At 36.7% G+C, this 27,711-nt stretch overlaps 1 protein-coding gene across 1 annotated transcript in view; it reads right to left on the reverse strand.

The window, feature by feature from the left end:
• PAFAH1B1 (platelet activating factor acetylhydrolase 1b regulatory subunit 1) overlaps positions 1-27,711 on the reverse strand; it is a 78,517-nt gene that overhangs the window by 10,083 nt on the left and 40,723 nt on the right. The window contains exons 3-8 of the mRNA XM_029927190.1: positions 12,245-12,329; positions 11,919-11,993; positions 10,702-10,908; positions 4,556-4,724; positions 2,378-2,480; positions 1,407-1,635 (exon numbers count right to left, since the gene is read on the reverse strand). Of these exons, the coding sequence (XP_029783050.1) occupies positions 1,407-1,635; positions 2,378-2,480; positions 4,556-4,724; positions 10,702-10,908; positions 11,919-11,993; positions 12,245-12,329 (868 nt within the window). The remainder of the gene's footprint in view (positions 1-1,406; positions 1,636-2,377; positions 2,481-4,555; positions 4,725-10,701; positions 10,909-11,918; positions 11,994-12,244; positions 12,330-27,711) is intronic.

A 27,711-nucleotide genomic window follows, 5' to 3' on the forward strand; every position in this document is an offset into this window, starting at 1 on the left:
AAAAAAAAATGAGGTAACATGGGGCGCCTAGGTGGCTCAGTTGGTTAAGCGTCCGGCTTCAGCTCAGGTCATGATCTCACGGTCGTGGGTTCGAGCCCTGCGTCAGGCTCTGTGCTGACAACTAGTGCAGAGCCTGGAGCCTGCTTCAGATTCTGTGTCTCCCTCTCTCTCTGACCCTCCCCTGCTCACACTGTCTCTGTCTCTCAAAAATAAATAAAAACCATTAAAAAAAAATGAGGTAACACGAACAGACATTTCTCCAAATAAGACATACAGTTGGCCAACAGACACAGGAAAAAATGCTCACCATCTCTTATCATTAGGGAAATTAATCAAAACTACAATGAGGTATCCCTCACACCCGTCATAATGGCTAAAATAAAAAACACAAGAAACAACAGGTGTTGGTGGGGACGCAGAGAAAGGAGAAACCTCTTGCACTATTGGTGGGAATGCAAACTGGTACAGCCACTCTGGAAAACTGTATGGAAGTTCCTCAAAAAGTAAAAAATAGAACAACCTACGATTCAGTAACTGTAAATTGTACTACTGAGTATTTACCCAGAGAATTAAAAAAGAAAAAAACCCCAGTAATTCAAAGGGACATACATGTGCCCCTATAATTACAGCAGCATTGTTTATAATAGCCAAGATATGGAAGCAACCCAAGTGTCCATCAACTGATGAATAAAGAAAATATGGTGTATATACACAATGGAATATTATTCATCCACAAAAAAGAGTGAAATCTTGCCATTTGCAATGACATGGAGCTAGAGAGTATAATGCTAAGTGAAGTAAGAGAAAAACAGATACTGTAAGACTTCCTTGCACGTGGAATCTAAACGAGCAAAGGGGGGTGGACAGCAGTGGGGAAGAGAGACAAACCAAGGAACAGATTCTTAACTACAGAGAACAAACTGATGGTTACCAGAGAGGAGACGGGTAAAGGGATGGGTGAAATAGGTGATGGGGAGTGCGCTTGGGATGAGCATCAGGTGATTCAACTAAAAACTTAATTATCTTTAAACGTATAAATAAATATGTTCATTAAAGAAGGTTATTCTTCTAAAAGATAACTTTAACCTCTCCCATAAGTTTTATTTTGCACTGGTTGGTATACACTTACAACGACAGCATTTCTTATAAATTTAATGACCACTTTTACGCTTCAGGAGAGTTCACCATCCCCAGCACAAATCATGGGTCAGCTGACAGCAATAATAATCACTAGTTAAAAAATATAAACATTTCTGCAAGTTTGAAAGAGTAAAGAGTTTCAAGATTCAGAATTCTGGGATGCAGATTTTTCAGTGCATTAACTGCCCTGAAATTGAGAATCAGAAAAGTTCTCCAAGATTCTGATACCAGCAATAAAACCATGAAATGATACATAAATCACATACCTCAGATCCTGTTGCTTCAGAGATGGAAGAATATGAACTTTCTGGAGCCCAGGAAATACATTCTACCACATGCTCATGTTCTCGAAGCTCAGCCTTGCATTCCTTTGTTGCTACGACCCATACGCGCACGGTCTGATCATTTGAACAGCTGGCTATCAGAGTGCCATCCTGATTTGGCCGCACCATACGTACCCATTCTCTGTGTCCCGTGAATGTCTTCACACAGTAGCTGACAAAATAAGTAATAATTTACATCATGAATGGCAATCACTGGGACACTTCCCAGAAGCAATATAAAACTAGCTATGAACTAGAATAAAGAGGGTGGCACCATGTTAGAGTAATCATATGCGAGTCAGCACAATAAACGTACATTCGTGGTTAATGAAAGATGGGGACAGGCCGGAAAATCAAACATCAGTCAAAATAAACTGATGGAAGTATCATTAAGGAGCTTACCAATCAACACATTCTAGGAGGTAAAATATATACAGAAATAACATCTTCTAAAGCTAAACACACACACAATAAACCTAACAAAAATATTTATAGCTTTGTTGAGAGTAGCATACTCTACTAATTTGGGTAGAACTAGTAAGTAGTAGGTTAAGGTTTTATTATAACAATTGTGTCATTCTAAGCACAACCAAATTAAGCCTAACAGGGGCCTACCTGCACAAATGTTATTTACATTTTATTTCAACCCATAGAGAAATCACCTAAAAGAAGACCACAGAGATAATAAGCCATTGCATAGAAATGGCTCTCAAGGACACGATTTTTTTTTTAAATAACTTAGGTATTCCTTTTTGGAAAACATTTAAAGATTCAAACCTCAGTTTAAAGTCTGTAACACAACCAGTGCCATGATTATTCTGAGCTAAAGTCAAAATAACTGGTTCAGAACACATTTTGGTTGGTTGTTCATTATCTCTTTAGCTGACACCACCATTTCAACCAAACCTACTTACCCAGTTTGCACCTCCCACATTTTTATAGTTTTATCCCTTGAGGCAGACACTATATGATCCCCATTGGGCATGATGGCTACTGAAGAGACATTGTGGTCATGGCCTGAAACATAACACAGCAACATAGTAAGTGATATACAGCACAATTACGCCTCAGTTCACCATGGGATTTCACATATCGCAGCAGCCTGAAATACACTGGGCTTTATCTAAATTTGATAAGAAACTGATTTTACACATAAAAAGTTAAGGAATTAGCAACTTAATAAAATAATCCACAATGAAGTAAGTAGCCATCTCAATTTATGACTGTAAAACTGTTTTAACATCAGTGTCATGAGCATTTGGATATATTAATATGCTGAATATTTATATATGAACAGTAGAAAAACACAAAAATTTCCATGGTTGATATCCTAAGATATATATCGAAATTATGTAAGATTCACAAAGCTAAATAGAAAGAATAAGAAAAATAGAGATTTGGTTCCATGTTTAAAAAAGTGGTCCAGGGCGCCTGGGTGGCTCAGTTGGTTAAGTGTTTGACTCAGGTCACAATCTCATGGCTCGTAGGATTGAACCTCACATTGGGTTCCTCTCTCTCCTTTTCTCTCTGCCACTCCTCCACTCACACTCTCTCCCTCAAAATAAACATTTCCCCCAAAAAACTAGAGTTTGAAAAATTTTGTTGTTAATGTTCATGGGGGTAAAAAAAAAAACATGCATTATTCCATATGCATTATGCCTAATTAGCTATCCTTTGTGGAAAAAGCCCTAGGAATCCTCATAAACATAATTATTTTAAGGAATATATACCCTGGTTGGATAGAACTCTCCTTTTTTACTATTATTATTTTTAATGTTTATTTATTTTTGAGAAAAACACAGTGCTAGTGGAGGAGGAGCAGAGAGAGAGGGAGGTACAGAATCCAAAGCAGGCTCCAGGCTCTGAGCTGTCAGCAAAGAGCCTGATGTGAGGCCTGAACTCACGAACGAAGAGATCATGACCTGAGCCTAAATCAGATGCCTAACTGACTGAGTCACCCAGTCACCCCAAGAACTCTTTTCAAAAAAAAATTTTTTGAATATAGTTGACACATAATGTTACATTAGTTTCAAGTGTACAATGCAGTGATTTGAGAAGTTTACATGATGCTATTAGAATATCTTTAAATATATTCCTTACATTCCCCTTGATTCACTCATTTCGTAACAGGAGGCCTGTATCCCCTACTCCCCTTCTTCTTTATTAAGGCAGAGCAACAAGATACAGGCTACTTAAAGAAATATAAACACTAGACTTTATGAAAGAATTCAATAGAATTCCTTTAACTGGTAAGCTTCCCCATTTAATCTGGGCAGAAACACACCTTTCAAATTACACTGTCTATGTAAACACATAACTTATATCAACTGAATCAGCTATTTAATAAAAACTTTTATTACCAACACAGCATGTATTCCTTATACAAAATCCAAACATTCAAATTTTATCATGTTTAAAGAAACAACAAAAATCCTTATTTAGTGAGCACCTACCAAGTGCCAGATACTAAACCAAGATGATTATGTATATGATCTCATTTTATCCTCACAACAATCCTATGACAGGTATTATTACCTCTACCTTGCAGATGGAAGAGGTTGCAATTTCCCAATGCCACAAGTAAACAAGTAGGAATTTGAACCCAGATATCTGATTCCAAAGCCAAATTGCCTCCGAGAATAGTCTCTATGACAAGAACCAAGAAAGCAAGCTAACATTTTTCCAGTATGTGTGCAACATTATAAAGTGAGCAAGAAATGCTAGGTTCTAGCTTTTACTGGGTTTATTCTTTATGACCTTATTCCCCAAGGGAGAAACAGGAAAAAACAAACAAAAAACCCAATAACTTCGTTTTTCTTTTTTTTGAAGACAGACGTCCCAGTAGTTTTCTTATCCAAAAAAATTCCTGAAAATGAATTATTTTATATAAACCACTAAGAGATACTTAAAACCTCATAATTGAAACAACTCTTAACTACTGTGGCTTATCCATGGGCTCTACATTATATGCTCTTCCACTGATACAATTAAGAATCGAATGTAGGGAACCTACACACTGTTAGAAAACAATATTCTTTTCACTGGAATGTTACGTTACATATCAATATCAAATGTTATCTTCTACTCCTTACCGTGCATGGTTCTGATGCATTCAAAGCCCTGAAAATCCCATAGTTTAATGGTCATATCTGCAGAACAGGAAGCCAGAAGCTTGCCACTGTGGTCAAACGAAATATCTTGTACAGAGTCTGTATGCCCCTTAAGGGTTCGCTCAAAATCTCCCGTCTCATAATCCCACACCTGTCAAGTAATCAGAAAGTTAGTTAACATCAACCCATCCCTTCTCATTCACATTAACACTCAGCAGGCCAGTATGAGCAAATGACAAAGGGTAACTGCCTTAGAAATAGCAATCTTCAAGTGTAAATTGGTCTTTTCTCTATAGAAAAATTGAAGTTGTAATTACTAAAACAAACTTCTAGTACATTATCTATCATATACCCAATAACACTAGCGGGTAAGTATATAAAGCCAAAAAACAAAGTCCCTTCCCAGTCTGACAGGTGACAACAGACATGTAAATGAGTAAATTTGACAAAAGTTATGGGGGGGTGGTTATGAGAGGCATCTATATGTAGAATATTCTGGGACAATAAAGAGTGCACAATTCTTTTTTTTTCCTTTTTTAATGTTTATTTTTGAGAGAGCGTGTGAGTGAGGGAGGGGTCAGCACAGAGCCCGATGTGAGGCTCAAACTCTAACATCAAGATCATGACCTGAGCTGAAGCTGGCCATTTAACTGACTGAGCCACACAGGCACCCCTACTGCCGCATCTTTTAAAGATAGTTTTTTCTAAGATAACGGAAATAATGAGCTATCAAGAATAAGTGTTAGAAACAGACCTCAGGAACATACTGAATTTTCATTCTGGTGGCCAAATGTAGTCAGTCTTTACCCAGCACCAATTACATGCTCTCAAATCAAATGATTGATTCCATTTTTCCTATAATAGGTTCATATTTATCAGTAGTAGGATATATACCAACCAATTTAAAGAAACTTAGAAAATGCATTTAAAAAAATCTTTTTTATGTTCTTTATTTTTGAGAAGCAGAGAGAGACAGTGGGAATAGGGGAGGGTCAGAGAGAGAGGGAGACACAGAATGTGAAGCAGCCTCCAGGCTCTGAGCTAGCTGTCAGCACAGAGCCCGACGCGGGGCTCGAATCCACGAACGGTGAGATCATGACCTGAGCCGAAGCCGAACGCTTAACCGACTGAGCCACCCAGGTACCCCAGAAAATGCATTTTGAAAACTTGGAAACAATCTAAATACCCAACATTAGGGGAATGGCTAAGTAGATACAAGATTTGCAATTATAAGGAACTTCTGACTCACACATAATACAATAATGTTAAGTAAAAAAGAATACATAAAGCTCACCTAAGAAAAACTACCTTCCAAAAACACATTTTTACAGACAATGTACCCTTCTTAATATAAACAGATTTTTTCCTACCACGTATTCAAGTACTTCTACACAGAAGTGATTTCTAATTTTGCACATATTTTGCTAGATTTATCCTAAGTATTTTGGGGTTTTTTTGATGCGACTATCTGACATTTTCAATTTTTAATTTTCAAATTATCATTGCTACTTTATAGATATACAATTACCATTTGACTATTAATTCTGTATTAATCACTGTGACCAGTGATTCTGTTAAATTCAGCCATAGTTCTAGTAGCTTTTTTTGTAGATTCTTTGGGTTTTCTACATAAAAGATCACATTGTCTACAAATAAACAGCTTCATTTCTTCCTTTCCAATCTGTATGCCTTTTATTTCTTTTTCTTCCTTACTGCGTTAGCAAGGCACTCTTGTACAAACATGAATGTCAGTGTTTGAGACTGAACACCTTGGCCTTGGTTCCTGATGGGGGGAGGGAACTTTCAGTTTTCCACCATTAATTATGATGTTCAGATACCTTTTAACCTCTTATCAGGCTAATGAAGCTTCCTTCCTAACTTGCTGAGAGCTTTTATCATGAATGAATGTGGGAATTTTGTCAGATGCTTTTTCTGCTGATGTGGCGTACCACACTAGTGGACTGACGAATTCCAAGTGCAGAACCAATCCTGTACTCTGGGATAAACCCTACTTGGGTCATCATTAACTAATTAGCCTTTTTATAAATTCCTGGATTTAATTTGCTTATAATTTGTTAAGGATTTTGTGTATGTGTTCATAAATGATATTATATTGGTCGATAATCTTTGTCCCATTTAATTTTGACACCAAGAGTTCAGTGAATACTTAACATGCTAAAAATAAGTAAGGTGTAATTCAGTTAACTTTCCTTCCATGCATTTGTCAAAGAACACTAGAGCATTTTCTCCAAAATAAATATACCCAAAAAATGAACTGTGTCTCTTCATAAATGCTGAGCAAACAAGGCATTTTATAGTTTGTACATATCAAGAATTAATAAGAATTTTATTTTTCCTTTACTTTTAACCTTTTGTATGATCATAAAAATAAATCCTCATGATAAAAAATTTATAATGTACTTAAAGGCAATAAAAAATATCCAATATCCTACCCAAAGCATGGTTTTTCCATTTTTTCTATGCTTTTTTTAAGCATGACAGCTGTGTTGTACTTCTTTATTCCATTTTCCCTTTGGTTCTTACCATGAGGATTTTCCCATATGATTAAAACCCTGGCAAACATCTTTTATTATTTTAAGATTTTATTTATAAGTAATATCTGCACCAATGTGGGGTTCAAACGCATTAACCCCAAGATCCAGAATCACAAGCTCCACCAAATGAGCCATGCATGCATCTTTTTAAAAGGAATTCCTATTGTTGGCTTAAATTTTTCATTATCACAGAAAATATTCTTTAAGTGAAAATCTTTGGCGAAAAAGAATTTTGGGTCAAAAAGTATAAACTTAAAAGAAAAAAAGGATCAACTTTTTTTAGGGGCTCCTACGTTAACTCCAGTCAGCTGAATGTGCAACTCTTGACCTTGGAGTTGTGGATTTGGGCCCCATATTGGGTGTGGAGATTACTTAAAAATAAAATTTAAAAAAGACATTTCAAAAATTAAAATGATGAAATTAAAAATTCTATAATGATTTACAGTATTAAATTATACTTTACTATTTTTAATTATAGAATTAAAATAATATAATGAATTATTTCAAATATCTAAACTCCATTTTCCCTTAAGTTTAAAGGTTGGTGATGTAAATGAATTACCCTATAACAAACCAGCCAACCAATTACCAAGCCTGTTGTGTTTACCAGACGCACAAAGGAACTAATATAATAAAATACTTTGGTTGGGATGACTCAGTCAGCTGAGCGTCCGACTCTCAATTTTGGCTCCAGTCATGATCTCATGGTCCTGAGATCAAACCCCTAGTCAGGCTGTGCTGGCCATGGAGCCTGCTTAAGATGCTCTCTCCCTTTCTCTCTGCCCTTTCTCCATGCATTCACAATGCTCTCACTCTCTCAAAACTAAACATTAAAAAAAAAAAAAACCTTAAAACTTCCATTTGTAGTATTTTTTTTTTTTTAAGAAGGCTCCACACCTAACATGGGGCTTGAACTCAGGACCCTGAAATCAAGAGTCACATGTTATACAGACTGAGCCAGCCAGGCACCCCAATTTGTAACAGGTTTACTCAACAGATGAATTTTAAGATGGCACATTAACAATTTTGTTTATGCTTTTATACCACTGCTGAAAAAATCAGTAAGACAGGTTTTTTTTTTAACCTATTTACCCTTACGTGTCAAGACGACAGTATAGTTGTTTAAAAAAAATTTTTTTTTAATGTTCATTTATTTTTGAGAGAGAGAGCGTGAGAAGAAGAGGGGCAGAGAGAGAGGGAGACACAGAATCCAAAGCAGGGTCCAGACTCTGAGCTCTCAGCACAGAGCCTGACATGGGGCTTGAACCCTCAAATGGAGAGATCATGACCTGAGCTGAAGTCAGGCGCTCAACCAACTGAGCCACCCAGGAGCCCCGTATCACAGCAGTATAGTTTTATAGTACGTAAGACTATCATGAAATCAGTAATTTAAATTCATGTCTACCTATATTTGAAAAATAGCAATAGGTTAGTAATGTATTAGGTATTTTCAGCCTACACCATATACATATGATTTTAGGACTCTCTTCTAGTTACTCTGCAGCTCACTGCATGGATCACCAGCCCATAGGATGGAAGGAAGCCAATGATTTACAAACTAAAGCAACCACATAAGGAAAACATAAAACAATGTTTCATTTGAAGAACACATTAAGTTTAGTCACATTTAAGTCAGTAAGTCATTCCTGTATTTTATGCTGGACTACTGTTAGGTGACATGTATAGTCTTAAACCTGATACTCATGTTTTCTTAGTTATACCTCTATAAATGAAACTTTTTAAAAAATCTAGAACTTAATCTGAAATAAGCCATAAAACAGAGAAACCTACAGGCACCTGGGTGGCTCATTCAGTTGAGCGCCTGACTCTTGATTTTGGCTCAGGTCCTGATCTCACCAGTAGGATTGAGCCCCATGTCAGGCTCTGCGCTGACAGCATGGGGCCTGCTTGGGATTTCTCTCTCCCTCTACACCACTCATGTGCTCTCTCTCGCTCTCCAAAATAAATAAATAAACTTAAAAAAAATAAATAAAAGAACAGAGAAACTTATTTAAGCCTTTCAACCATATTTTACTTAACTTTCTGCAAGTAGTTTTTTTTTTTTAAATTATTATGTTGATTTATTATTGATACAGAGAGAAACAGAGCATGAGTGGGGGAGGGGCAGAGAGAGAGGGAGACACAGAATCTGAAGCAGGCTCCAGGCTGTGAGCTGTCTGCACAGAGCCTGATGCAGGGCTCAAACCCACAAACTGTGAGATCATGACCTGAGCCGAAGTCGAGCACTTAACCGACTGAGCCACCCAGGCGCCCCGTCTGCAAGTAGTTTTATACAACTGTTACTGTACTATGTCTGAATCAAAGGGAATAAAAACCACTTTTTTCTGGATTAAAAGATAAAACATTAGGAGCACCTGCATGATTCAGTCAGTTAAGTGGCTGACTCTTGATTTCAGCTCAGATCATGATCTCACGGTTTGTGGGTTTGAGCCCTGCACTGGGCTGTTGTGCTGACACTGTGGAGCCTGCCTGGGATTCTGTCTCCCTCCCTCTCTGACCCCCCCGCCCGCTCTCTTTTAGAAAAATATAAATAAACATTAAAAAAAAAATTTAGCACCAACACTGAATTAAAAAAAACAACACTGAAATGTGTACACTTACTGTAAAAGAAAAATGAGAGAAATACATAACTTATAAAATGAAAACCTCTCATATTCCCATACTCCTGGAGAGAACTACTGCTTATAATCAAAGTCAGTATTTAAAATACATCAAAGAGAGGGGCGCCTGGGTGGTTCAGTCAGTTAAGTGTCCAACTTTGGCTTAGGTCATGATCTCATGGTTTGTGAGTTCCAGCCTTGCATTGGGCTTTTTACTGTAAGCACGGAGCCTGCTTCAGATCCTTCTGTCTTCCTCTCTGCTCCTCCTCTACTCGTGCTCTCTCTCTAACACACACACACACACACACACACACACACACACACACACACACACACACACACACATCAAGGAAAGTCCATTTAAATAAGCAAATTTTTTTGCAGAATATATTCACCCACTGAAGCACTAATTCTGTAACCTTTTATTTTTTTTAATTTTTTACGTCTTTATTTTATTTTGAGAGAGAGAGAAAGAATGAGCAAGGGAGGGGCAGAAAAAGAGGGAGACAAGAATCTGAAGCAGGCTCCAGGCTCTGAGCTGTCAGCACAGAGCCTGACACGGGGCTCAAACTCACGAACCTTCAGATCATGACCTGAGCCGGTCAGCCGCTCACCTGACTGAGCCACCCAGGCACCCCTGTAACCTTGTATTTTCATCTATCATCTCTGCCTAAAAGCAAAGCACAAAGTATATCTTCATTCTCCAAGCCCAAAAATTATTATTCACATACTATTCATGTGAACTTATTTGGCAGCTTGTTTCTCAGGAGCTACAATGAAATTTTATTCTAATTCTGTCTTTTAAGGCTTAGAACCAATCACAGTTTTGAAGAGTCCTTCCTGTCCTGTATAGGTCTTTATCTTCAAGATCGTTTTCTTTCTTTTACCCAATTAATGTTAATCTGCTTTTAACAATTCTCCTATTGTACATCTTTAATTTTGAAAAAGTTACCTTAATTGTGGCATCCTCTGAAGCAGAGACCATAACACTGAACACAGGATGGAAAATTACTCGAGTAACTGGACTCCTATGACCACTCAATGCATATTTTTCTGGTGGACGGGGAATCCATTCTTTTGGGTCTCGTTTCTGACCAAGAGGTCCACCCGACGTAAATTCTTCTTTTGCTTCATTTAGTTTTGATTCTAATTCCATAACCTTGAGAAGGAACACACAGATACAGGTAGATTCTGATAAAAAGAATATACTTGACATTTTTTTAAATTGCCTTAGTTTTAGCAGGATTCTTGAAAAAATTGATAATTTACAAAGTATTCATCAATTTTAATGGAAAATTATCTACATGATATGCCAGCAAAATTTTAGTGGTGTGATAAAACTGAAACCTGAGAAAAATTCATTACAATTGGGTTAACTACTTAACTGAAAAAAATTTTTTCAATTTATATTTACCAATTAGAGGAAGAACAGTGAGCCTTTGTAGTATTATAAAAGCTAATATACATCCATGTACTTTTCCAAAAGCTTTTCCTGGATTAATTTACATTATAATATAAAAGTGTTATTTATTTATTCTAACTTTGCCTAGTAAGAGTATAAATTTTAGGACCAGGATATTATTTGATGCCTTCACTTTACAGATAAAAATAAAAGCTCAGAGGGGCTCCTGGGTGGCTCAGTCAGTTGAGCACCCAACTTTGGCTCAGGTCATGACTCACAGTTTGTGAGTTTGAGCCCCACACTGGGACTTCAGATCCTGTCTTCAGATCCTGTCTCTTCTCTTTGCCCCTCCCTTGCTTACTCTCTCTTTCTCAGCAATAAATAAAAAAACATTAAAAAAAATAAATAAAAAGTAAAAGCTCTGACATGAAAAGGACTTGTCTAAGAGCACATTTTAGTATTCCTTCCCTAACATCATGTTGGCTACATGTGTTCTTCCCATCTAAATGCACAAATGAGTTCTTTCGGTATCCATTCCCTGAAGCCAGGGTTGTGTAGATTAAATGAAGCCAATACCTGCAATGCATGAGTTAGCAAGTATCAGCAATGACCTGTCGAGGTCTATGTTTTTTAATGATTAAAAATGTATTTTAATTTACCTTTCAAGATTACTAGTTAATGCAGAATAATTGATGTTAATATTTTCCAAAAGCTTATATAATAATACTCTGAATACAAGTGACTTTAAAGAAAGAAAACACAGATACCTTCTTTTGTAATCTAATGACGGATGTCCACTTTTTTTCCAAAAGACCAGCATATTTCTTATCTAATTCTTCATTCTAGAGAAAAAAATGAGAACCTTTTGAAAAATAGCTCACCTACAATAGTTCAAACCATACAGACCATTTACCTAAGCCCAAATGTTACTAAATATCTGATTATACCAAAAAGGGGGGATCAAAACCTACTACCAAAGTAAACCACAATAACAAATGAGAAGATTTATGATAACTGAGGTGACTGTTAACTACTAATACTTGAGTAAAATCCACTTATTAAATACTATGAATAATTGTAAGGTCAAACATACCATATCTAATTCAGCTTCCTTTTTAAAAACTGAATATGCCTCTTCGTAGCCATTTGAACGAAGATAATCTGCTATAGCTCGATTTCTGAAAGAAAACAGATTCAAATTTTTACTCCTAACAAATCTGATTTCCATACTAAAGATGTATTTTATTTAAAATTTCATAAATCTTAAAACATTCTTTTAAAGAGTATTCCCTTCTAAATCATACAAGTATTTCACAAAAAAGGAGCCTTCCCCCAAAGCCTCTAAAACATGTGCCCTGTCATAGTACATCCAAAATATTGTAACATTATTCTTGAGCTTTTAGTTGTAAGTTTCTAATGTACTGCTTACCTTATAAGATGTGGGCACTCTATGGATCAAGATATGGCTTATAAAACAGCCATCAATTTGTGACAGTAATCACCAATTTTGTTCATGTTTATATACATTTAACTTTCCTTAACTACTTGTTATGCTAGCAGATGCTAAGGACTAGCAACTGAAATTTATTTGTACACAGAGAACTGTCCTGATAAATTATAATTAATATGTATTTAATATCAGAGATAACTTTAAACCATTTGAGTTGGTAAAAAAAAAAAGGGGGGGCACAGGCTATAAACTTAGGATAACATCACAGTATGAGACATTCATTTAGAATTAGAAAGAACTCAAAGGTTAGAAAAGCTGAATTAACAGATGCCTCTGCATGCTCTCCTTATAATTTTTCAAAGAGAAAATCAACTACCTCCCTCCTAAAGCAGCCTATTCCAATGTCTCTCAACTTTTTTGAGCCCTAACTACCACTGTTAACAGTAGTTATTTGAGATTTCCTGTAAAACATTTTAATTTAAATAATTTAAAAGTTTATATGCACGGTTAAACAAAACTTAAATATGTAAGTACACAATAAAATATTCTTTCTACCACTGATCACCCCCGCCCCCGCCATGTAACCGCTTTATCAGTGTTTTATATATTTAGAAACACTCTACCTATACACATACATTCCTGCATATTCTTCTACAGGTCAATCATTTTTAAAACAGAATGCATTATATATAAAATCTTACACACAATATCACATAAACCCACTTAATCTTAACCATCACTCTTTATCAGCAGACATAAATCTGCCTTTTAAAAATTATAGAGACATGTGCTTTTACCACCACAAACAATGCTGCTATGACTACCCTTTCAAAGCCACTGCCCACCTAATGCTTTAGGAAATAAAAACACTCTAGTAGTATTGTAGATTGGTGGAATCCAGTTTTAATTCAATGGCATGCTAAAAACAAAGCGAACAGTGGAGAAAGGTAATAGGGAATCATACCGAACACTAAAGTATTCCAGGTAATTATTAGCATACCAAAAATTAAGGCATAATAACTAGTGGAAGATAGGGTCAAGCACATCACATTCATGAACACAGGGGCTGAGGAAAGGTAAATTCTTACTATTACTGTGAGTCTGTGTCTGTGTGCTGCTCATATCATAGCCTGTACCTTCTGGCCTGTTCTACTAATGGATAACTCGATTCGTAAGAAGTATCTTCTTTACATGGAGCTGAAATCTACTTCGTTTTAATTTCCACCACGTAGTTTTACTTGGGCCTTCCGAAAGAATACAAAATAGGAAGGCAGTGGATCTCTCAAAATATTCCATCAAATACTGTGTTGTCAAAGCCTGTGTTACAAACCTTCAACGAAAGTAAATTTCCCCTTGGTTAGAATATCCCAAATAATAAGGGAAACAAAGAAGTTAAAAGACATACCTATTTCTTAGCTTTATTTTCTTCTTAAAACATGTCAAGAGTAAACAAATAATATATAGAATTTGTAAATATTTAATGTTCCTACCCAGCTCTTACCTCGGAGTCAAGCCCTAGTGCCTGAAACTGCCCCAACACACTGCACACAGCTTACAACTCGGAAGCTCATATAACATATAACATGTATGTAATACATGGTACAAATTACAACAATTATGATCTAAATAGATTTATTTTTTTGTAAAGATAGATAAATGATGGTACTTTTCAGGTAAGAATAGTAAAAGAAGAAAAATCCAAAATGACTATTCCTTTTCCTTACATAAAAAAAAAGTCCCAACATTTTCAGATTACCACTGCTAACCCTTCATTCAGTACAGTCTTCTCATACCATGTTCTTTGCCCATACATTCACATCACCAAAGATGCATATGTATGGCTTTTAATTAAATAACTCAATCTGTTAATTTCATTCACCATGTCATGAAAATCTTAACCTTGTCAGTAAATGTTCATCCACACCATCTTAGTTAATAATACTCAAACACAGTATTCCATGATGTAGATGGACCAAATTTTATTTAAGCAATTACCTATTGCTGGACTTTTAAGGTTGTTTCTAACTTTTCACCATTTTAAACAATGTTGTAAATAAACATTCAAGTAAAGCATTTCTCATATCTCTACATTTGAGTCAAAAAGGATGCTACAGATTGAATGTTTGTGTGTCATCCTCCTACCCTCTGCCAATTCTTATGTTGAAACCTAGTATTTGGGGATGGGGCCTTTGGAGGTAGCGTAGGTGCTTAGGTCATGAGGGCTCTGCCCTAATTAATGGGACTGATGCCCTTATAAAAAAAAAAAAAAAAGACTATCAATCAGGAAGCAAAAGACTTATGAACCAGGAAGCCAGCATCACCAGACACCAAATCTCCCAATTACCTTGATCTTGGTTGGACTTCCCAGACTCTAGAACCGTAAAAAATAAATCCCTAGTTTACAGTATTTTGTTAGAGCAGCCTGAACAAAGACCAAAACTATATACATTTTTTTGGACATTCTGATAACTACTATCAAATTGCTCTCGAGTTATACCAATTTATATTTCCTAACATTAATTACGAATGCCATCCTTTCCCCATCTTTACTTTTCAAATTTTGGTTTAGCCTTTACTGATTAAAAAAGCCAGCAACAGTTTTGGGGTGCTTGGGTGGTTCAGTCGGTTAAGGGTCCAGCTCTTGATTTCGGTTTGGGTCATGATCTCATAGTTCTTGAGTTCAAGCCTTGCATTTGGCTTCATGCTGACAGTATGGAGCCTGCTTGGGATTCTCTCTCTCTCTCTCTCTCTCAAAATAAATAAATAAACTTTAGAAACAACCAACCGTTTTTATCCTTTGATTCTGTTTATGTAACTTTCATAAAAAGTGGACTAAATGTTAAATTTTTTAAACTTCTGCAATATTTCTAAGGTCTTTGTGGCTTAACCCAACATTTGCATTTTAAAAAGTCACGTGGCAAATGTAATTGCCCAACATGGCGCTCAAACTCAGAACCCTGAGATGAAGACCTGAGGTGAGATCAAGATTTGGCAGCTTAACTGACTGAGCCACCCAGGCACCCCCACACTTGACACTTTATAAAATGTTAAATCTTATTTTAAAAACAACATTCACGATCTTTTCTTTTAATTATTTAAATGTTTTATTTATTTTTGAGAGAGACAGCAAGAGCAGGGGAGGGTCAGAAAAAAGGGAAACACAGAATATGAAGACAGGCTCCAGGCTCTGAGCCAGCTGTCAGCCAAGAGCCCAAAGCAGGGCTCGAACCCACGAACCGTGAGATCGTGACCTGAGCCGAAGTCGGACGCTCAACCAACTGAGCCACCCAGGCGCCCCTAATCTCTTTTGATCCTAAAACAATCCTGCTAAAGTAGGTACAAAAGTATATTACCCCTATATTACATATTGGCAGATTGATTCATCTAAGGCTACAAAACTACCAAGCAGTGAAATAATTTAGGATAATTCCAGAAGAACACTTACTGAGTGGATGGGGAAGAAATTAGCTAAGTAGGTGGAGCTCTGCACCTTCCTCCTTTAACTGGAGTTGTCCCATTTTTATATATTTCCATATATTGTACTTTTTCATAAGTGCTTTAAGAATGGACTTATACTGCTCTTTAAAAAGCCCTACACCCTAATCCTTGAAACCAAAAATGACTCACAGTTTTAACCACTAGGCTTTTGTTTTGGTAACTGACTAGAGGCAAGAGATGGGAGAACACAGCTTCCAGTGAACTGTAGTACCATTCACATGGACAGAAAAAACATAGAAAAAAGAGAACAAAGAAAAAGATGTAGGTACATGGTAAGTTCAGTTTTAAACCTTCTGACTTGATGTAGCTGTAAGATACTTAAGACACGTGATATAAGAGGTAATTAAACATACAGGTCACAAGCTTGAGAAAGCGACCTCAAGAAAAGGATTTGGGAAAATTAGCAAACAGATAGTAGTGATTTGAACAATATTAAGCGGTGAGAGACAATTCAGAGGAAGGTATATAATGGGGGAGGGGAGGGAAGGAGACTAGAATGTAACTGATGGTGACAGATACCAACATTTAAGAAGTAAGACTAGGGAGATGTCAGCAAGCCAATGGAGATGGAAGTTTCAAAGTAATGGAGATGTATAACAGTGAGAAAGATCTGAGAGAGGTCATCCAAAGTCTAAAAAGTGTCCAAGCAATCTGACTACTAACACATCCCTGTCTAATTTAGCAAGCACAGTGTCAGAACCTAAGTGGCCTCAGTATTGCATTCCACAATAAGGTTTCAAATGAGTACCAGAGTTGAGGAGCAGCAGTGAGTTTTGAGAATATCAGGGATGGATTCTCTTTTTATTGTTAAATGCTTGTTAACACTATGATATCTATGAGAGTTTGGAAAAGAGATATTACATGACAAAGAACAACCAAAGAGTAAGATGCATATACAAAAATACAGCAAACAAATCAGAACCTAAGTTTAAATGAGTCTCAGGCCATTAGGGATGGCCGAATCCAGTGAATGTGGAACCTCTATCAGGGAACGTGTATCATGATCACTTAAATAAATTAAGACTGAAGAACTTCGTGGTTCTAACAGCTTCTAGAGTTTGTTACTAATTTCAGCTGTTTAGATCTAGAGTTGATTTTCATCAGTTTTGTTAAGGATGGAAGATTTACTCTCTTTTGGAACAAGTGGACCTCAAGGCACAAGTTTGTAATCATCTCTCCAACAAACTTCATATACATGATTTAAATTAATCTATTAAGTCTCAGGGGATGCAGAAAAGCAACTAATCACTAGAATCAAAGCAAAATTCATGCTGAAGTATAAAAGGTGATCTGAGTAGTTCCAAACCATTAACCTGATATACAAATCAGAGAAAATGGTTAAAATCAAAAGAACTGAGATGAAGGACTTTTATCCATGAACAAACAGAATGACTACACAGAGTTTAGGCTTACCTATAGAAATACTCTAGTATTAGCCTTTGAAACTATCACAGGTGAGATCTGTGTTTGCTTTCTAAATGACTCCAAGTTTATTAAAATGCCAGGGTTAGGGGCACCTGGGTGGCTCAGTTGGTTGCACGTCCAATTGTAGGTTTTGGTTCCAGTCATGATCTCAAGGTTGTGGGATCGAGCCTTGCACTGGGTTCCATGCTGACCTGTTTAGGGTTCTCTCCCTTTCCCTCTCTCTCTTCCTCTAATCCTCTCCCTGACTCATGCACTTTCTCTAAAATAAAAATCAGGAGGAAAAAAATGCCAGGGTTAGATTTTAAGCATTTTAGCTGACTTCCTAAACTCTCCTCATTGCTCTTTTATCCCAGGATAATTTTTGTAGCTGAAATATCACTTGAAATATTACACCCACCACTACCAACCCATACACACATACCCTTATAAAGGGAAATAAGATTTTTTTAAAATTTTTAAGTTTATGTATTTATTTTGAGGGGGTAGAGGAGCAGAGACAGAGGGTGAGAGAAAAATCCCAAGCAGACCCTATAGTCAGCACAGAGCCCAATGTGGGGCTCGCTCTCAGGAACCATGAGATCATGACTCAAGCTGAAACCAAGAGTCAGATGCTCAACTAACTGAGCCACTCAGGAATCCCGGTAAGACTTTTAAAAGTTACTATAAATGCTATGAACTACTGAACAGTAACAAGTCTAAAAAGACTGCATTGTATCAACAATAAAAGCACAATACTTCAGGGTCCCCAATATCTCTTACAAGCTTAGAGAAGAGGGAATTACAGAGCATGCGTTAGAGGAGACTGAGCTGGGAGATGGTTTTCACAGATAAAGGAACAGGATTCCTGAATTTAACTGACCTTTTGGCTGGCATGGATGGAGCTAGGTAGGAATCAAACTGGGGTCTTTTGAAATCAATAGGATGGTAATATAGTTTTTCAAACTATGTACTCTAGCACTCTGAGGCTGAATAAAAATGTTCTGGGAATTCTATAAATATTTTATTTCAAATTCATTGTTTATATGAGGAGAAACAAGGTTGAGTCAAAAGGTGACAGACTGAGTGAGATGTTTTCTAACCAAGCCCATTTAAAGAGATTCACTGAAAAGGCTGAGCTCACATACTCATGAATTAGGAAAGCAATGGAGCTAACATGCTTTATTTTAAAAGGCTGCAGTGGCCTAATAGTCTGGGATGTCTGCAGGGTTAAGAGGGCGCACTGTTAAGATAACAGAAGACACCAGGCAGGATCAAGCAATCAAGTTCACAACACCAGGAGGACATGGTCATCTTTAATGCCCTGCTCCAGAAGACACCCTTATACCAGGCAGGTCACACCACTGTCTGTCTGTCTGTCTGTCTGTCTATTTATTTATTTATTTAGGCTAAACACCAGGACAAACTACACAATCCCTAAGGAAAGATGGGAAGATGGGAATAAAGTCCATTTCAAGCAGAGACACTAATGAGGATCATTCCATAAGCTGCTGCCATAGGACATCAACCAAGTTTCAGACACGTGCCACGGCTTAAATATATTATAGCCGCTACTGAACATCACAAATGTGAGGTCTTACACCTCTTTAACCATGTGTGCTGTGACAAAGGGTTACAATGATCATCCTTTATTATCACACTTGAAAAGATGTACCGACTTTGTAAAAGTAGACCACGATTCAACAATTATCAGTCTCTGGACAAGTATGAGCCCAGCAAGAGGTCACAATGAGAACTTATCCTAGCAATGATGAAGTAAAAGAGAATGAAATTTGGGTGAGTCAGTACGAGTGGGCCCTCAGCTTCACCATTAAGCAAAATACCATATGCCTGGAATACTGGCCTGTTCATTTCTCTTCAGCAAGGATCTGGGTCTAAGGTTATATCTACCCCTCCCTCTCCACAAGACAGCAGCAACAAAACTATCTACCAAGTAAGTATAGCATGCTGGATTTTCTTTAAGACAAAACCAAAAATATGCAGGCATCATTATTCATTCTCACATGTAGATAAATTTTTTAAATGTTTATTTTTAAGAGAGAGAAAGAGTGTGTGAACAGGGGAGGGACAGAGAGAGGGGGAGATCCAGAATCCAAAGCAGGCTCCAGGTTCTAAGCTGTCAGCACAGAGCCCGACGCAGGGCCTGAACTCCCGAATGAAGAGATCATGACCTGAGCCAAAGTCAGATGCTTGGCTGACTGAGTCACCCAGGCGCTCCTAGATAAATTTTTCTGAGTTATGGAACCACAAAGCAGAAACACCACTAACAGATCAGTTTTGGTCCTCTTCCTTAGGTTTTCTTTTTCACTCTTTTAACCTTAAGAAAAGAACCTTTCTGAAAACTAAGGTAAATGAAGGTACGATTACAATATGACTTCACACTAATTAGGCTAAATTTCTGATTATGCGGTTTCAAGTTCATGACACACACATATATTACTGACTGACATTTAAAAAGAATTTGCATGGGGCGTCTGGGCGGCTCAGTCGGTTGGGCGTCCGACTTCGGCTCAGGTCATGGTCTCACGGTTTTTGAGTCTGAGCCCCGCATCGGGCTCTGTGCTGACAGCTCAGAGCCTGGAGCCTGTCTTAAGATTCTGTGTCTTCCTCTCTCTGACCCTCCCCTGTTCACGCTGTCTCTCTCTCTCTCTCTCTCTCTCAAAAATAAATAAAACATTAAAAATACTAATAAAAATAAATAAATAAAAAGAATTTGCATGGCCTACGAGAAGTCAGAAGTCAGTGAGGTCAACAAACAAATGGAGATTTTTACCTCAGCTCCTTAGTACAACTTTTAAACATTTAAAACATTTTCTTCTCTTTCCTCTAATTTAAGTGTTAAGTCTATATAGTAACTGTAAGATGTGTATTTAATTGTGAAACCCACTTAGAATATATTTCTGTAAAAAATTATTTTGCATACTTAAGAAACCCATAAAAAAAGTCAGGTTGTACAATAAGGATAAACAGTATAGCTACCATGTATTGGGAAGTTTAAATATTTACATTTTTAAAATGTAAAGCAAATGTTCACTATAAAACAACGAATAAAAAAAGGGTGGGGGGGAACAAGGGAAGAGATGATTGTCTGTTATATTCCCCACTTCATACTAGGGAATATAAAAGAAGATTCGTTTATGGTCCCTTGCCTTCCAGGAACTTATAAATCTATCTAAGGAACAAAACCAAAGTTACCAAAGTATGTGAAACCTAACTCAAAAAAGAGAGAAATAAGGTTGAATGGAACAGTCATTTTATAAAGGCAAGATGTGAGCTAAGCCTTAAAGGAAAAAGAAGAAGCAGGCATTACAGGGAGGGGAATGAGGGGAATAAAGGAAATGAATGAATGAGCATGGTACACAATTAAGATCTCAATGTGTATTTGATCAAATCCTTAACATTCCTGATTTTAAAACACTCCTTCTTAACAATGGAAAGGTCTTCATTAACATTAAAGAGATCTCTTCATTAATATTTTAAAAAGAAACCTCTCAAACTTTCAACCAATAAAGAGAACAGTTGATGGTAAAACACTATAAATATTTGCACTGGAGTCAAGAAAAAGACAAGGAGGCCTATAATCACTACTATTATTTTCAATTGTTTCAAAAGCAATCCATACGTACTGGAAATGAGAGAAAGATAATGAGAGAAATGGCTAAAAAGACAGGATAGAAGCAGCTTATGAAGGACATGCAAAGCTTTTAAGAAAAGGCAATTTAATGAAAAGTGGTATTATTTTAATGTTCATTTCTGAGACAGAGACAAAGCATAAGTGGGGGAGGGGAAGACAGGGAGACAGAATACGAAGCAGACTCCAGGCTCTGAGCTGTCAATGCAAGCCGAATGCAGGGTTCCAACCCATGAACCAAGATACCATGACCTGAGCCAAAGTTGGACACTTAACCAACTGAGTCACCCAGGTGTCCCAAAAAGTGTTATTTTTAAAAGACCTATTCATCAGAAGTATAGAGGTAGATTACATGGGATAACAACCAAAGGAAGATCAACATATAACAAATCAAGCTCTAGAGAATAAAAGTGAAGATGCCTTAAAATCAGGTCATATTCATAATAGGCATCTCCAAAATTACCTTGCTAAATATAGGTTCCATTTGTTGATTTGTTTTTACCCTGCACCGAACAGGAGGATAATCAATAATCTACAATATTGCTAATAATGGACTTATATTTTTAGAATCAGAATAGGTCAAGTTCTAATATATGGTTGTCACTCCACTGCTGCCTGATGAATCATTAACTTGTCCCTGGTCCCTTTGCCTCTATTCTCAACTACCTAATTCCATCCCATCCTTGGGGCTGACCACAACCTCACACAGGAAATAGGAGCTACTCAGCATATAACTTTCTCAACTACTATTATTTGTGGCACTGCCTTCCTCTCCTACCATGTTTTTTCTTCCAATACAATCCTTTAGAATATGATCAAATCTTTTGTGAAATAAAAGCACAATAAAAAGGCTTTGTATGAGTTCTACAGAAAATCAACAATGTTGACCTTGCTGACTGTATCCTGTTTATCTGTAGAGATGCCTAGATTTCATTCTTGTTAACAAATGTTGAAAAACATTTGTTAAAACAATCAGCAATTTCATAATTTTGGTTCAAATTCACAAATGAAGTATGTATTTTTGGTTACTGGCTTATTGTTTTGACAAGTCTAATATGAACAACAGGAAAAATTACCAGTACTGCTACAGTACAGGGTGGCAGTACTTGTTATCTGGAATGATCAAAATATGATGCATTTTACTGAATGAGATATTTCAATTAAAAATCCGTTTTCAAAGAATGGAAAGATTAAATATACCACAAACTGAGACTACTTAAATCTTTGAGGACTTTGAGAAAATCTTCATAAGGAGATTTTGTTTAACACTTATTTATTTTGAGAGAGAGAGGGAGAGGGAGGGGCAGAGGAAGAGGAGGAGGGAGGGAAGGAGAGGGAGAGGGAGAGGTACAGAGATAGAGAGACAGAGAGACAGAGAGAGAGAATGAATCCCAAGCAGGTTCTGCAATGTCTAAGCAGAGGCTAACTTGAGGCTCAAACACATAAATAGTGAGATCATGACCTGAACCCAAATCCAGAGTCTGACGCTCAACCAACTGAGCCACCCAGGTGCCCCCTATATTTTGATATAGTCATATTTATCTATTTTTCTTTTGGTTTCCACAATTGGTATCTTTAGAAAGTCCTATCCTACCAAAGGCTGTACTTTTTTCTACCACTTTTATATTGTTACTTTGTGTTTAACATTTGGGCTTTTACGTCCTTTGGATTCAAGTTTTATTCAGTACAATTGATGGTACTATTTGCTGTATAGTTAGTACCTTTCCCTATTGATGTGAAATGCTATAGAATAACATATGCTAAATTTCCATAGATAAAATGAGCCTGTCTCTGAATATTATTTGTTCCCCTAACCTTCATGTGTATTACAAAAATATTTTACTTACTACCTTTACAGCAGCAATGTTTGACTATCTGGTACAATTAGTTCCTTTCTCACTAATCCTTTATATTTTGCCTCACTGTTTTTCTGCATTTTCCTCTTCAAGATAAACTTCAGAATCAAGCTGGTCAAATTTATGAAAAATTGTTTAGGTTTTAATTATGATTCTATTTAACTTCATTAATAATTTGGGTGCTCTGACATCTTTCCACTATTCACTTATTTTCACTAGAAACAGGGCAAAGAAATCTTTTCTATGACACTACCCAATAACAACAATGATTTGATTTTTTTATGCCATCTTATTTCTGGCTACCATATTAAACCCAGTAATTCTAACTACTGACTCTCTTTGATTTTTTTTTTAAGTAATCTCTACACCCAACATGCGGCTGGAACTCACAACCTCAAGATCAAGAGTTGCAGGCTCTATCAACTAAGCTAGCCAGGTGCCCTTCCTGAGTTCATTTTATGTTGCCTTTCTCATTACTGTATTGTTCATTTTTGTCTTTTCTCTTTATTCATCAGTTTTATGTTCTTTATTTAACTTATATATTTTTTTATTTTATGGTCTTTCTTAAAAGTTAGTTTTTAATTTTGCCAATCAAGTTTTACCACGTTATATCTTCTATTTTATTAATTTCTGCTTTTTAAAAAATGATTAATCCAGGGCGCCTGGGTGGCTCAGTCGGTTAAGCCTCTGACTTCGGCTCAGGTCATGATCACACGTTCGTGGGTTTGAGCCCCGTGTTGGGCTCTGTGCTGACAACTCAGAGCCTGGAGCCTGCTTCCAATTCTGTGTCTCCCTCTCTTTCTGCCCCTCCCCATTCATACTCTGTCTCAAAAATAAATAAAACATTAAAAAGAAAATTTAAAAAAATGATTAATCCTTTCCATCTGCTTCCTTTGGGCTTATTTTATTGTCTTATTCCTGAACTGAATGTGTGGCTCATTTCTGACCTTCGTTTTTTTAATATTCATTAGACTATTTAATTTTTTTTTCAGTTAAAAAAATATTTTTTTAAATGTCTTTTATTTATTTTTGAGCACACGAACAGGGGAGGGTCAGAGAGAGAGAGGGAGATACAGACTCTGAAGCAGGCTCCAGGCTCTGAGCTAGTTGTCACCACAGAGCCCGACACGGGGCTCAAACCCACAAACTGTGAGATCATTACCCGAGCTGAAGCCGGATGCTTAACCAAATGAGGCACCCAGATGCCCCTAGACTATCTAATTTTTTTGTCTGCTATGTTGGCTACATCCTACAGGTTTTTATTATAAGTACCCTCATTATTATCAATTTCTTTATTTATTAAGTTTCATGCTGTTCTTTGAACTCCAATATTTAAATGTACCTTAAAAAAAAAAGTTTGTTTATTTTGAGAAAGAGAGACAAAGAAAGTGGTAGAAAGAGAATCCCAAGCAGGCTCCATGCTGTCAGGGCAGAGCCTGACGTGAGCCTTGAACTCATGAATTGTGAAATCATGACCTGAGCTGAAATTAAAAGTCTGTTGAATGCTTAACCAACTAAGACACCTAGGCATCCCTAGAACTATATTTAAAAAAAAATTTTTTTTTAATTTTTTTATTTTGAGAGAGCAAGCACAATCAGGGGAGAGGCAGAGAGGCGCAGAGAGAGAGAGAGAGAGAGAGAGAGAGAGAGAGAGAGAATCCCAAGGAGGCTCCGCACCACCAGCGCAGTGCCCAAAGCAGGGCTTGAACTCATGAACTGCAAGATCATTACCTGAGCTGAAGTTGCTGCTTAACCAACTAAGCTGCTCAGGTATCCCTAAAAGTACATTTTGAAATGTCCACATGGATAGGTTTTTCTTAGCTCTCCTTTTCCTATTAATTTTCACTTTATTTCATTACCATCAGCAAATGAGACCTATGTGATTTCTGCATTTTTGGAATTGTTAGATTTTTCTTTGCAGTCCTATACATGGTAACTTTTCCTTAATATCTGTAACTCTAAGTGGGAAAAATGTGTTACCTAAGAATTGTTCATCCAACTTTTACTCGCCTTACTTGCCGTTCACTTACAGAAACAAGAAAAAAATTAATCCCTAAGATGTAAAAAGATTCACAGGGTCCATTTAGGAGATAATCTTGAAAAAGATATGCAATGACAGAATTCACCCAACTAACAGAGTAATCAAAATAAGAATAGAAAAATGTTCTAAACTTAACAAATTGTATACATTAAACATGTATGGTTCTTTGTGTCAATTACACTACATTATAGCCGTTAACCAAAAAAGGAATACAAGAATGGGAAAGTTGTAGAACAAAAGAATTAGGGGTGAGCAACAAATCAAACACAGTACAAATATTATCAAACAGGACAGCGTAATAATACAAAACAAAACAAACACAAAACAAACTTCATCTTTCATGGAGGAAGATCAATGCGTAAAATTTGACACAAAAATACAGATGTAAGCTCATTTTGTTAAGAGTCAACTATGAGATAAACTAACAGATAATATCATTTCCAAAATCAGAGTGACAAAGATTAAAAACAGGTTGTAGAGTATAACTCTATTTTACAAATCTTAAGAAAAAAAGATGGCTCATGAAATTTTTGCAAATACATGGAAAGTATTTGAAAAGACTATAATACAGAGGCAATGGTGGCCACCACTGGAAAATGGGACTGAAAAACCAAGGAGGCAATGCTTACATTTTGACATCTATTAATTTTGGTGATAGAACTGAGTTTAATGAATAGCAAACTTAAAATCAGGAACCTCGTTCTGACTCTAATACTAGTCATGAAACTGGTCATTTTAATTTCTCCCAGCCTCAATTTATCTGTAAAAGAAAGATATTTGTCATATCCACATAAATGTTTTGTTATTATTCAATATTTGTATGCCCCAGAGTAGTAAAAACAAATTTGCTGAGTTGAATCACACTTAGCAGTACTGCTCAGATAACTGTTTTCCAGTACATCAAAATTCATTTCATTTTCTACCTCCAAAATATCTCATTCTATTTATTTGTTTTCTTAAATTTATTTGAGAGAGAGAGAAGGAGAGAGAGAGAGTACAAGCACAGGGGAAGGACAGAGAGAAAGGAAGAGAGAAGATCTCAGGTAGGTTCTGCACTACCAAGCACAGAGCCTGATGCAGGGCTTCAATTCACAAACCGTGAGATGATGACCTGAGCCAAAACCAAGAGTCTGATGCTTAACTGACTGGACGCCACCCAGGCAACCCAACTTACGTATTTTTAAAAAAATGTTTATTGTTTACTTAGAGAGAGAGAGAGGGAGGAAGAGGGGGGAGAGGTTAGCTGGGGAGGGGTAAAGAGAAAGTGAGAGAGAATCCGAAGCAGGATCCATAGTGTGTCAGCAAAGAACCTGATGCAGGGGCTTAATCTCAGGAGCCATGAGATGACGACCTAAGCCAAAATCAAGACTCTGATGCTTAACTGCCTGAACCACCAAGGCAGGCATCTCTATTCATTCTTTTACATTTTTATTTATTTACTTTTGAGAGGGGCAGGCAGAGAGAGAGGCAAGACAGACGATCCCAAGCAGGCCCTGCACTGTTAAGAGGTTCCTGGCTTGAACCCAGGAACCATGAATCACGAACTGAGTGGAAACCAAGAATCAAGCGCAGGACCCTTAACCAACTGAGCCACTCGGGTGCCCCTCAAAGTATTTAAAAGTTAATTGGTGGGGGTGCCTGGGTGGCTCAGTCAGTTGAGCACTGGCTTCAGCTCAGGTCATGATCTTACCGCTGGTGGGTTTGAGTTCCGCATCGGGCTCTGTGCTGACAAGCCCTGACACTTCAGCACCTGGAGCCTGCTTGCTTGCTTCAGATTCTGTGTCTCCCTCCCTCCCTCTCTGCTCCTCCCCCCTCTGACCTCCCCTGCTTGTGCTCTATCACTCAAAAATAAATAAACATTAAAAATTTAATAAAATAAGAATTAAAAAAAATAAAGATAAAAGCTAATTGGTATCCAAACTATTAGAAATGCTAAATGTTACAAAGGTAAATTGAAGGCCAAAATGTATCTTACTTGTAAGAAGTATATAAACATTTGTTTCTTCCTCTCATAATAAATATATATTCATAATGCTTTCAAAAATGGGAGAAAAAGCAAAAACCATCATTTTATTTCCTTACTAAAAACTAAAAACTCCAAGATTTTTCTATTCCCCAAATTTCTAAATGTAAATTCCCAAATTTACATTTATATCTGAGACAAACATTCTTTGCTTAATGAGCACTTTTACGTCAATTCTTCCCTAAAATTCTCTACAAATTCTCTCATCAGCTGATTTTTATTCAAATTAAAATCTCTATTTTTGGCCATAATGTTTAAATATTAATCTTGATCATGAGGGTAATAAGGCACACACAAGGCATATAGAAGAAAAAAAAACCTGAATTGCCTTCGAAACAAGAATGATTAAAAACCAGATACACCTTCAATAACACAAAAGTATATATGCAGTTATTACTTATAATATTTCTAATTGCAAAATAGTGGAAACTAAATGTTCAAATATGAAAGAATGGTTGAAAAACTGTAGTATATACACAGTAGAGTACTAGCTGGTTGTTAAAAGAAAAGAGGAAAGAAAAAGAGGATCTCTATGAACAGATATGGAGTGAGTTGCAGGAGATATTGCTAACTGAAAAAAAGCCAAGTGCAAAAGAGCACAAAAAGTATGCTACCTTTTGCTTAAAAAAGGAGAAACAA

This window comes from Suricata suricatta, chromosome 17, assembly GCF_006229205.1.
Source record: "Suricata suricatta isolate VVHF042 chromosome 17, meerkat_22Aug2017_6uvM2_HiC, whole genome shotgun sequence".
In the NCBI taxonomy this organism is placed as follows: Eukaryota; Metazoa; Chordata; class Mammalia; order Carnivora; family Herpestidae; genus Suricata; species Suricata suricatta.